At 42.7% G+C, this 13438-nt stretch overlaps 1 protein-coding gene across 1 annotated transcript in view; it reads right to left on the reverse strand.

The window, feature by feature from the left end:
- CDH23 (cadherin related 23) overlaps positions 1-13438 on the reverse strand; it is a 357372-nt gene that overhangs the window by 187418 nt on the left and 156516 nt on the right. Inside the window, exons 10-11 of the mRNA XM_044660245.1 lie at positions 11730-11846; positions 2123-2235 (exon numbers count right to left, since the gene is read on the reverse strand). Coding sequence (XP_044516180.1) covers positions 2123-2235; positions 11730-11846 — 230 coding nt within the window. The remainder of the gene's footprint in view (positions 1-2122; positions 2236-11729; positions 11847-13438) is intronic.

Here is a 13438-nt window from a genome sequence, read left to right on the forward strand (position 1 = left end):
AACCCACAGATGAACATTATTTAGGTTCTTTTGCATTTTGATTTACTTGGTTAAGTATTTCTTACTTAATTAATTAATTAAAGATAAAATTCTATTGTGATCTGTTCTGAAGAGAATGTTTCGGGCCGATGCCCTGCGTTTGACGTCTCTGCTCTAACCTGCCTAATCGCCCCTTCCCCAGTGCAGGACCCCCTACAACGGCATTCTGGCCCATGGGATCCCGGAGGGCGAATTCCAGGAGACACTAGAGGTCCCTGAGTCCACACTTCTCGCTTTGCAGGAGGGGAGACGGAGGCCCACAGGAATCCCTGAGAGAAGGTCACTGGGAACTCATGAGTTCATGCAACAGCTCACGGCACAAAGCTTTTTCTCACTTTTACAATGAAATCTGCCTTTTGCAGTATCCACTTACTGGTCTTAATTCTGCACTTTTGAAAAACAACAGACCCTGCTCTATAGCATGGGCCGGTGGAATGAGTATTGGCTTCCAGCTCAGAGGACTTGGGTTCAAAGCCCACCTCTCACATACTGTCTGTGTGACTTTGGATAAGTCAATGAACTTCTCTCCGTCTCAGTTCTCTCATCTGGCAAATGAAGGGATTGGTCTAGGTTGCCTCTGAGGTCCCTTCTAGGTTTAGGTTCTTTTATTTGCTCCTTCCTTTGTACTACAATTAGTCAATCACATTTATGGAGTATCTTTTATGTGTCAGAAAAAGACAAAGAATGAAATGAAGTCTTCTCTCAGGAAGCTTGCATTCCAATGGGACAAATCCTTTAGGCATTTGAAGATGCCTATCAGGACCCTCCTAAGAGTTCCCTTTTCTGAGTTAAGCCCTTTCAGTTCTATCAACATTTGTTCATGTCTATCTAGAAAGATCCACTGATATTTGGCTAGAATGTCACATAGGGGCAGCTGGGTGGCTCAGTGGATTGAGAGCCCTGACTGGGGATGGGAGGTCCTGAGCTCAAATTTGGTCTCAGACATTTCCTAGCTGTGTGACCCTGGGCAAGTCACTTAACCCCCATTACCTGGCCCTTACCACTCTTCTGCCTTGGAGCCAATACACAGTATTGATTCTAAGATGGAAAGTAAGGATTTTTTTTCCTAAAAAGAATGCCAAACCCCTCTTTGCCATGGCCTTCTGTAGCTGGGGACTCAATTTAGGAACCCACTTGGTTTCTCTCTTGCCAGATGTCCACAGCATTTTTTGTGGGGGGCTGTAGAGATTGTGGGAGCCTCTGGGCAGCAAAGAAATGGGGAGAATCTGTCCCTTCTCCTCGTCTCACTGGAAGAGTTCAAGGATGGCAGAAAATGGTACCTTATCTCCATCAAATGACTAGTGTGTGCTCACACATATACACGTATAAAAGTGGACATGTCAGCCCTCGAGGCTCTTCTGGATTCTGCTTCCTGGCAACAGGCAAATATTCCTAATGGGACTATTGCATCCTGTTTAATAAGAACTGGAGGTAATACAAGAAAGGCCCCTGGGATAGCCTAGCCTTCCGTTGCCCAACCCAATCAGCTCTTCCTTGGGGTTTGTATCTGTTGGGGGGAAATGCCTTTCCATTCCCTTCCATGGAAATCTCTATTTCATAGCCCATTTCCAACATATTCATTCTCATTCTCATTCTCATTCTCTCTCTCTCTCTCTCTCTCTCTCTCTCTCTCTCTCTCTCTCTCTCTCTCTCTCTCCCTTAACTTCTGTCTTTGAATTGATAGGGGCTAGCCAATGGGGGTTAAATGACTTGTCCAGGGTCACACAGCTAGGAAGTATCTGAGGCCAAATTTGAACCCAGGTCCTCCTGTCTTTAGGCCTGGCTTTCTATCCATTGAGCTATCTAGTTACCCCTTGGCATTTCTCTTAATGAAAAAAGGGAGACCCTTTGCTGTCCCAAGCTGAGATTAGGGGCTGAACTCTCTTGGTTCATCCCTTCTGGATGGGAGAATTCCAGCAATTACCTGGTTTTTTCAACCATCCCCTTTAATCACTCTATTTCTCCTCCTATCTAAAGAATCGATAGGTTGGTTTAACGGGCAGTTCCAAGCTTTTGGACAAGCTCGAGGGAGAAGGCGTCAGGGTGGTCTCAGAGGGAGGTAGGGATAGGACAAGGAGCTCACAGTGGCAATGCCGGTCTTCTGGTTGTGGCCAACTCCCCCATCCACTGCCCGCACAATAAGGATGTACTCCGATTTGGTTTCTCGATCCAGCAGGGTCGTAGTTGTGATTTCACCTGAGAGAGAGAGAGAGAGAGAGAGAGAGAGAGAGAGAGAGAGAGAGAGAGGGGAAGGAGTGAGGCTGCATGTTCAATGGCATCCCCCACCTCTCAGGCCATTGAGTTAGTATCTGTGACTCATCCCAGCCCCAGCGTGAGGAATATTATCTGGGATCAAACTCAAAGTTCCAACTTTAGGTAGCCAACAGGAAATTTAAAAGCAGGTAAGACTGTGTGGGAGGAAGAAGAAGCAAAGCCTCTTTCCTCCCTGGAGTGTGTGCCAGGGCTCCATGACCAGGCGAGGAGATCCTGAAATGCCCCAGGGCACAACGAGAACTGGGCTGTGAGAAAGGAAAGCGATACTTCCAATCCTGTTTTGCCATTAATTCACTATGTGTCCGAGTCGTCTTTCCCACCGGTGTATCTTCGGTCTTCTTTTAGGGTTTTGGTTATGTATGAGGGTGCTCTTACAACAATGACCAATATGGAAGTGGGGTTTGTGTGACAATAAAAAAAAGGAAAAAAATTCACTACGTGAACTGGGATAAATCAGCATCTCTGTGAAATTAGGGAATTGATAATCCTATAATCATATCATAGTAAATAATCCTAGGGTTGTGGATGGGACTTGAGAAGTCATCCAGATCAGGGTTCTTTGTCTTAAAAAAAATTCTTACCTTCTATCTTAAAATTAATACTGTGTACTGGTTCTAAGGCAGAAGAGTGGTAAGGGTTAGGCAATGGGGGTTAAGTGACTTGCCCAGGGTCACACAGGCAGGAAATGTCTGCAATCAGATTTGAACCCAGGACCTCCTGTCTCCAGGCTTGGCTCTCTATCACTGAACCACCCAGCTGTCCCTATTCTAGTTCTTAATCTTGGGTCCAGGGACCCCTCCCCCAATCAATCTGTGGATAGATTTCAGGAAGTCTGTAAACTTGGATAGGAAAAAAATGTATATTTTTATTTTCACTTATTCTAACAAATTTAACATTCCCTTTCATTATGAATTCTGGCAACAACCCCCACCCCCACAAGTATTAGCAGTCCCTGTGATTTTGTCACCAATAGAAATCACAGAAATTTTCACATAGTTCTTGTAAATATACCAAAATATATTTTATGTTCATCATCACTTTGAAATTACTCTAGTCATTAGATCTGCTGCTAGCTATATTACTATATCACAAATGTAAAAAAAATGTGATAATACTTCAACATTTATACCATGATGTACTTTATTTTATTATTTTGAGAAGAGATCTTTAGGCTTCACCCATTAGACTGAAGCCCTTTGATACATCCCCTTTTGTACAACCATTTTTCACTATCTCTTTGGGGTACAAACCCAGCAGTGGCATGGCTGGATCAAAGGGCAGGTAGTCTTTTAAGGCCCTTTAGGTGTAATTCCAAATTACCTTCCAGAATGACTGGATCACTTCACAAATCCACCAGCAATGCATCAGTGCCCCAATTTTGCCACCTTTGAGAGCACGGACTGCCTTCTGTCTTTCTTTGCTTCCCCAGGGCTTGGCACACACAATGCCTGGCATGCAATTGCCGCTTAATATATGTTTGTTGACTTGAATGGACTGCCAGAGGTATCCATTCACAAAAAAAGTTAAGAACTCAAGGTTTAGATCAGTGATTCCCAAAGTGGGTGCCACTGCCCCCTGGTGGGTGCTGCAGTGATTGGGGGGAGGCAGTGATGGCCACAGGTGCATTTATCTTTCCTATTAATTGCTATTAAAATTTAAAAAAAAATTAATTTCCAGGGGCTAAGTAATGTTTTTTTCTGGAAAGGGGGCAATAGGCCAAAAAAGTTTGGGAACCACTGATTTAGATTAAGTCTCCACCCCCTCATTTTATAGGTGAGGAAATCAACATCCAAGAAGGCTATGACTTGCTTGAAATGACATGGGAAGCATGTACTTGAGATGGGACTTGAACCCAAGTCCTCTTATTTCAAGGACTAATGCTCATTTCATTATATCACACTAATTTTTCACATTTCCTCCATTTCTAAAACTCTATATTGACCGCCGAGCCCTTTGAGATACTCAGAAGAAAGTCAGCAGGTCAACACGAGAGCCGAGTTCCCTCGTCTCCCCCCTCCTCAGGCACTTTCTCTGACCACTAAATTGGGGATTGGTGTCAGGGGCTGGCCATGCTGAAAAGGCCAAGCAGGGAAACTTGGCAAAGGTTGAGCCACAGAGATGTGCTCCGTGGGTTGGGGTGGTGTCGATTAATTGGCAGGGCGAGGAAGAAATTAATCTCTAAAAAGTTTTAAATATGAACTTGTCGGCATGATGGATAGCTTCTCCTGTCTGAGAAATTAGATCCAATTAAGGCCACCTTTACCGAGCAGGCTGGCTAATTTGACCAAGGAGCTTGGAGGAAAATGCTTACATGTCCAGAGCTAAAGGAGAGATGTCAAAGCAGAAAGAAAATATCCATATCATCATGAATACCCCCCAAGGCCGAACTAGACTCCCCGCACGGGGGAGACACGAGGAGAAGGGGAGGCTGGCCAGAGGTTAATGGGTCTCTCCCCCTCTCCCTGATTAGAGGAGTATCTCTCTAACCCTTCCATAACCTTCATTATTCTAAGTCCTGCTGAGGTGTGCCCACGGTCGCTGGCTACATGTATAATGAGGAGAGAACCCATTTGTAGAGAATTGGAAGGGGACGGCCATCCAAAATGGCGGAGGTATTTTGGCTTCTTCTGATTTTTCTCTTCTAGATTTTTAAAAACCCTACCTTCTTTCTTATGATCAATACTAAGTATTGGTTCCAAGGCAGAAGAGTGGTAAGATCTAGGCAATGAGGATTAAGTGACTTGCCCAGGGTCACTCTTACCTTTTTTCTTATGATCAATACTAAGTGTTTGTTCCAAGGCAGAAGAGTGGTAAGATCTAGGTAATGGGGGCTAAGTGACTTGCCAAGGGTCACCCTTATCTTTTTTCTTATGATCAATACTAAGTATTGGTTCCAAGGCAGAAGAGTGGTAAGATCTAGGCAATGAGGATTAAGTGACTTGCCCAGGATCACCCTTACCTTTTTTCTTATGATCAACACTAAGTATTGGTTCCAAGGCAGAGGAACAATAAAGGATAGACAGTTGGGTTGTGACTTGCCCAGGGTCATCCTTATCTTCTTTCTTATGATCAGTACCAAGTATTAGTTCCAAGGCAGAAGAACAATAAAAGCTAGACAGTTGGGTTGTGACTTGCCCAGGGTCAAGCAGTTAGGCAGTGTCTGAGGTCGTATTTGAACTCAGGACCTCCCATCCAAAGTCCTGGCTCTCAATCCACTGAGCCACCCAGCTGCCCCCCTAATAGTTGCTTCTTGACATGACTTGACAGGCATTTGATTTTCACGTCACAAGCCTATGGAGTAGAGGAGTGTTGATGATGATAATAATAATATCATCAACACTACTGACATTCATAGAAAGTAAAGTGATTTATGCATTGTCTTATTTTTGACTTACAATAATTCTGTCAGATAACTATTACAGATATTTCTTTCTCCATGTTAGAGAGGAAGAAAGTGAGGGAAGGAGAGGGACTTGTCAAGTGGCAGAGGCAATATATGAACCCAGGTCTTCTTGACTCCAATTCTAATGCTCTATCCATTTTAGCCATGCTGTATTGTCCCCATTTTAGAGCAAATTGAGGTTCAGAGAAATTAAATGCCTTGTTGAAAGTCACTATCAATCGATTGGGACTTACATCCTGAACCTCTTACTACAAAAAAAGCAGAGCATTGAGGAATGGTTTGAAGTGAGAAGAGATCTGGGTTCAAATCCTACCTTGGGCACTCTTTTGTGACTTTGGGAAGTTATTTAACTCCTCTAAGTCTTGGTTTCCTCATCTGCAACATGGGGAACTCATCTGAGGTACTCACCTGAGGACTGATGCAAGTATCAAATGAAATCATGTATGGGGGCAGCTAGGTGGCACAGTGGAAGGAGTCAGGAAGACCTGAGTTTGAATCTAGCCTGAGGCACTTACAAGCTATATGATCTTGGGCAAGTCACCTAACCCCTGTTTGTCTCAATGTTCTCATCTATAAAATGGGGGTAATTATAATACTTACCTCCTGGGGTTACTATGAGAATCGAATGATCTAGTAATTGTAAAGCACTTAGCACAATGACTGGCACATAGCAGGTGCTATAGAAATGTTAGCTACCATTACGCAAAGCACACTGCGAAATTACATAAATGGCACCTAACATCACTATACCAAATTGTCCATCAGTGTAGACAAACTCCCTTTATTCCTTAATCCAGGGGCTCTTAGCCTTTTTGGTGTCATGAACCCCTTTGGCAGTATGGTGAAGCCTCTGGACCCCTTTCTCAGAATCATGTTTTTTAAGTGTATGAAATGAAATGTATAGGATTTTAAAGGAAACAAGTTATATCCAAATATAGTCATCGAATGATCTGAAGTTCCAAATTCATAAACCTCAGATTAAGAACATCTGTTGGGACATCCATCTCAGAACTGATCCTCTGTGTCGGTTCCAAGGCAGAAGACCTGCAAGGGCTAGGCAACTGGGTGCAAGAGACTTGCCCAGGGTCTCACAGTTAGGAAGTGTCCACCCAGCTGCCCTGAGGCAACAGTGTTTGAAGAAACAGAAACTAGAAAACAAAGGGAGAAGAAGAAAAAATACAGAAGGACAGAAAAATGGCTGAATTAGGAGAGCAGAGAGTTCTCATCCCAAAGCAACTGAAGTCTAACTACCAATTGACTCGGCTGGCACAGCTTGCTGGGCACTCAGCCCCTGGTTCATTTTCCTCACTTAAGCCTATTGAGTTCTTTTATTCTAGGCTAGTGACTGGCCCTGGCCCCATGAGTGAGCCTTCTTCTCAGGCTAGCTCTCTCCCTCCAATGACTAGAGACAGGCTCTTGTGTGCCTTCTTCTGGGTCTGGGTGATGCCTCCTGCTCACTGGTCCTCTGCAGAGCTGGGATTGTCATCCTGAGCTTAATGAACAATCCATTAAGCCTGCTGAATGATGACAGAGGTTCTTAACCTTGGGTGTGTTCACTTGGAATTGGGGGTATTTGATATGTATATTTGAAGATAAACTGGGCAGCTTAGCTTGCTAGATCCACCCACTTTTCAAGGTTTTCTTTTGCAGAAATAAAAATAAGATCTCAAGTTTATATTTGGTTTTAAGGTTTGCAAAGTGCTTTAGGTATAAATGTCTCAGTTGAAACCTCAACCAATCCTATGATATAGATCTTATGCTCATTTTACAAATGAGGAAACTGAGGCCCAGAGAGGTAAATGGTCACATAACTATGAGAGAATTGTGGGAATTGTGTGAATCAAACCAGCTACATCTTGTGCCTCAATTCTGGATCTAGCCCAATTTCCTTTCTATTCAATTATGGCTCTAGTCCAATTTTGGTCTTGTGAGAAACTTTATTCAGATCACCTAATGATGTATTATTTTCTTTTAATTAATTGATTGATGAACTGCTTTTAATGTATATGTTTGTCTTTTCCAACTTGGAAATCCCTAATCTTTCCTCCAATTAGAAATCAGATGACCTAATCTTGTATCCTGGTTTATAGCCTGTTAACTGTTTTCTTTTAATGCATAAGAATCTGTCTTCCCTTGTCTTTGGGGTCCCGTGCCAAGCAGAGGAGGCTCGGTCCAGATTTGTTATGCAATTGACATGCATTGCTTAAACTGATATGCTCAAAAGCTCAAACCTTTCTTTCCTCAGTTATGTCAGATTTCACTAGTCATAGTTACTAAGAGGTCGGATCAGGATTTGAACTCTCAAACTAGTGTTCTTTTCATTTCAACAAGCTCTGGTGATTTGCTGTGATGTTTCTACCTGGGAAAGGGGAAACAGTGCTGACAAGGGAAGTATGGGAAGAGTCTCCTACCTAGATCATGATAGGCTGACAGGCTTGAGATTAGAAAATAGTTTAAAAATGCAAAACGATGTTGGACAATTTCCATTAGGAATAAGAGCTGGCTTACTCAATTCACTTCTATAAGTACTTAGTTAATGCCTACTATGTGCAAGACAGATAGAAAGACACAGTGAAAAATAGCCTCTGTCCTTTGGGAGTCTGAACTCTATTGGGATCTATGCTGCACGGTCCCAGACAAGTGAATACAAGAAAATTTGAGGAGGGAGACAACTTTACCAAATCGGGAGACAAGGAAAGGCTTCTTAGAGAAGAGTCTAAAAGGTGATAGAATGCTGGTTTCTAGCAACTTATGCCCATTTGGCTTAGGTGGAATTATATGAAATGATCTGGAAAAGGTAGGCTGGGACATGACGGTAAAGGATTTCAAATGCTAAGCTGGGGAAACTTGTAATTCATTCTAGAGGCATTATGGAACTGTCCAAGAGTTTTAAAAATTTTCTTAAACCTTTTTTTTTTTAAATTGCACTTAGAAACGATTTTTGACAATTGTTTTGACATTGTATGATTTGGATTCTTTCCCTCTCTTCCTTCCTTCATCCCCATCCCTTCCCCTGGGTAAAGAGTCTGATAAAGGCTAACTAAGATTCTTGAACAATGAAGCAACATGGTCCAACTTCTCTTGCTTTTTGCTTTTTTAGGCTTCTCAGGAAAGAAAATGCAAACTGAATTACAGCACTTGAGTTGGAAGGAGTGTTAGAAGTCAACAAGCCCAACCTGTACCTGGCTCAAGAATTTGCACTCCCTATAATATAGCTTGAAGATTCCTTCATCACCTCTCTAGACAGCTGGACTCTACTTTTGGACCACTCCAACGGTTAGAAAGTTTTTTGAGCCCCAAACCTTCTTTTTACCATGTTCACCAATTATTCTTAATTCACCAATTAGCCTCCTTTACGGCTAAACAGAATATGTCTAATTCTTGTGCCACATAATATGCCCTCAAATACTTGAAGACAACTTTTCAGCAGAGAAAGGCAAAGATCTTGCAGCAAACTCAGCAATGAGAAAGAGAAACCGGTGGTGATGAGGTTTTCCTTTAAGAGAGTGGCCTAATGGACTAGAGATATTGCCCTAGACTAGATGTTCGTGCTTCCTCACTAGCTATACTAAGGTCCTTCCTGGGGTCAGGACAGGTTCAAGACTAAAATCTGGATATGTGTTCTTTCTCAGTGTGTTTTTGATTATCTTTAAGGAAGAGTATAAGAAGGTTTCTGTAGAGAAGAGATGAAAAGAAGAAAGGAAGAAGCATGGGCAGAGAGAAAAAAAGCGTGAGGAGTGGAAGATCTCTGAGAAGAGATCTAGAACAAGATGGAAGTCCACCTAATTTTATACATTAAATTTGTTTCTGAAAAGTTGTGCGTAAGTAATAATGAGGGGCGGCTAGATGGAGCAGTGGATACAATGCTGGACTTAGACTTGAAAAATCTCAGTGCAAATCCAGCCTCAGACACTTACTAGCTGTGTGGCCCTGGACAAGTCACTTAACCCTGCTTGCCTCAGTTTCCTCATTTGTAAAATGAGCCAGAGGAGAAAATGGAAAACCACTTCAATATCTCTGCCAAGAAAACCTCAAATGGGGGCAAGAAGAATTCGGTGGGATTGAAAAAAATGAAGAACAACAATCACAATAACGAGAATAATAATAATGCGTTGAAATAGAGATAGGCTAGGTGGTACAGTGGATAGAGCATCAGACTTGTAGTCAGGAAGACCTACACTGAAATCTGGCCTCAGATGCCTTAGTTGTATGACCCTAAGTAAGTCATTTGATCTCTGTTTGTCTAACTGTAAAATGGGGGTAATAACAGCACCTACTTCCCAGGGTGGTGGTGAGAATAATAGGAAATGCTTCTCGTAAAAATGCTTTTGCAAAGTTTAAAGTGCTCTATAAATGCTAGTAATTATGTTGTTGTTGTTGTTCTTATTATGATGCTTTAAGGGTTACCATATGACTGATCTGGGAGGTAGGTACTACCAGTATTATTATGCCCATTTTACAGAGAGGGAAGTAGAAGTTTAGGAGCTGAGTGATTTGTTCAGGACCACAGAGCTAGAAATTATGAAAACTGAGATTGAAACCCAAGGCCCTTTACTAGTAATTACTGCTCTTTCTCCAAAGGCACATGCTACACATTTTGAGAAATCGAATCACACTTTGGAGAACTTGCAGTTTCTAGGGATCTTATGGCAGATCCTTTTGTAAAATGAATCGCCCCATGGTAAAGTGACTTGGGCCTTAATTTAACCCCTTAAGTGTGGCAAAGTGAATTAGTCCCTAGTTTATGTTTTTAAGCTTATTCATTTCAATCTTCCCATTTGGGAACCTGCTGATGTTTTCAAGGATCTTTCTAAGCAGCTTGTTGCTACCAGAGCCCATCCCATTACCATGAAATATTCTCCTGATGTGACTTCCCAGCTTTAAAAGATGGAACACTACAACCTCTGAAGAACCACAATTACCTAAAACTCAAAGGGCACTGATAAAAGCATGTGGGGACATCTTTGGCTGCTTGTGATGAGTTCTGTGAAGGCAGCAGCACGCAAGATGGAAGTAGGGGCATGCATGGCTCAGAAAGGAGGAGAAGTGATCATGTATTAGGAATCAGATAAAAAGATGGGGACAGCTCATGAGGTACACTGGTACCCATTGAGAAGTTAAAAGATGGCGGCTTCCAGAGCACTGGAGCAATCCTTTCTGGAAGACTTGTAATATTTGAAAGCGTTTTATCCCCTGGGATAAACCACCCTGGGAAGGTTCATGCCATTATTGGCCCATTTTTCAGATGAAAAATGGAGGCTGAGAGAATATACGTGATTTTCCCAGAATAACATAGCTAGTAAGGGCCTGAGGCCAGATTTGCACTCAGGTCTTCCTGACTCCAGGCTCAGCTCTCTCTCTCTCTTCATTTTGCCACCAGTGGTTCCAACTTACAGAAGACACCAGTTACAATTCCACAGCATGAGAAAGCATGAAAGAATTTCTGCCTGCATTGATGGAAGATGCACCCAGATGAATGAAGTCATACATGAACCAAAGAATCAGGTAATTTATATTTTAAATTTGGATTTTCACATATTGGATTTATTTAAAATGAAACCCACTTTGCCATATTTCTTCTCTTCTCAATAGATAACAAAAGGGCAGGAGGGAGAGAATGTGAAACTGAAAAACAAAAATAAAATTAAGAAAACAATTGATGGCGGTGAGGTAGCTTGGTGGATTGAGAACCAGGTTTAGAGATAGGAAGTCTCAAATCTGGCCTCAGCCACTTCCTAGCTGTGTGATCCTGGGCAAGTCACTTAACCCCCATTGTCCAGCCCTTACTCCTCTTCTGCCTTGGAATCAATACATAATATCAACTCTAGACAGAAAGTAAGGATTTAAAGAAATCAAGCCCACTTCTGATAGAGTTTGAAGGTGCTTTGAGCGCTCAGACAATCCCTAGGGCAGAGGGCTGAGGTGAGAGCGAGGGACACGGGAAGAGATGACAGAAATGAACCATAACCAGAGGAGAAAAACCAATGGAAAAGAATCTGGGAGAGGGGGTCACCTGAACGTGCATTGATCCGAAATTGTGAGGAGCCTTCCAGGGAGTAGATGATGGACTCCTGGCCATATTCCCGGGAGCGGTCCAGGTCTGTTGCATTTAGAAACAACACGGTGGCACCTTTAAAGGGACAAAGGAGAAAGGAAGATGTATTCCACGAAAGCTCTGTCCTGAATCAGGGTAAATGCCCACGGGGGCAAGAAATGAACAGGAATCTCACAATCAAACAACCCATTAGAGACCAGGATTCTGCCCACATTCGCTGTCCAAAGTACTTGGTTCCTGGCAATTCTAAGGGGCTGCATTGAACCGAGAGGCTCAACTATAACTCTCTCCACAATTGCTACTCCAGCATAATTTCAAGGTGGCTAAAAGACAGACGACTCATGCCCTAGATTATCAGACAGCCCATTTGGCTGAAGTAGGGTGTCTTCTTCTTCCCCTTCCCATAATTAGGACCATCTCGACACATCGCAAGTAGAGTAAATGCTTGGACTATGTTTCCATCTGGCATTTGGAGTATATTTGATATCATCTAACATTTTTATTTATGAATAACCTCCCTAGAATTTCATATTAATTATTTAAACTTTATGGCCCTAAATCTTATAGTCAAGTCATGATCTTTTGTTTAAATGTAGATTTTTATGGGTTCTATTTCTTTTCCTCGAAATCTATTTCAATCTGCTTTTTCTCATCTTCCATTTTTACCTCTTCCAAATTCTTGAAAATTGAGAAATATGAGAATACCACTCCCATCCAGACTTCACTGTTTGCCTAGGGATCACCCCCTAACCCTGTGCTTTAGACCCCAAAGAAGGCTCTGATCTCCCTGGGCAACACCTCACCTCACTTCCTCTCTGCTCTTGGGATGACACTGATACAGCCCTCAGCATTACCATACCACTTTTCCTTGTAGTTATTTGTAGCTAAGTCCAGCTTCCTCCTTAGGAGCATCTCTTTTATTATCCCCACAATGTCAAGCATCAAGCACTGGGTCTTATATGGAGGCAAAATAAGCAATTGTTAATTAATTGGGCATTTGGAGATAAGGGTGTGAACTGCTTTGCTGTGGTTGAAGAGGAAAAGGACAAGCAAATTGGACCATCCTGTGGTCTCTGGGGATGAGCAGGGGGACATGGGAGTGGGATGGGCTTGAAGGATGGAGAGGACACGCTGGCCATTTTCATTTGGGTGCATGGAATCAGGATTATCCTGTCCCTAGTCAGGACTATGGCTCACATGGGGCCAGCTCTGCTACTCATGTGCCTCAGGGAGAAAGGACAAGGATAAATCAATCCCTTGAATTCAATTTAGAAGAGGATTTAAGTGCCATTATAGAGACTTCTCTTTTGCCAAGCTGGCAGGATGGCAGTGGGGAAGTCGAGCCTTAAGAAATGACTAGAGCTGGGGCAAGGGATGATGTAGGGAGGGCTGGTTGGAAGGGACTGGGGCTCTAAGTAGGGGACTGCCTTTCGTCTCTCCAGAGTACAGGGACTTGTGGGTATTACATCTACATAAGAGGATGGAGATGCCAAGTGATGATCACAGTGCCTGGCACATAGTAGGTGCTTAATAAATGATTATCTCTCAGTATCTGTCTTCTCTCCTCCTCCTTTGTTCTTTTATCTCTTCCTTCCTTCCTTTTCTTCCTTCCTTCCTTCCTTCCTTCCTTCCTTCCTTCCTTCCTTCCTTCCTTCCTTTCTCTCTCT

This window comes from Gracilinanus agilis, chromosome 2 (assembly GCF_016433145.1).
Source record: "Gracilinanus agilis isolate LMUSP501 chromosome 2, AgileGrace, whole genome shotgun sequence".
In the NCBI taxonomy this organism is placed as follows: domain Eukaryota; kingdom Metazoa; phylum Chordata; class Mammalia; order Didelphimorphia; family Didelphidae; genus Gracilinanus; species Gracilinanus agilis.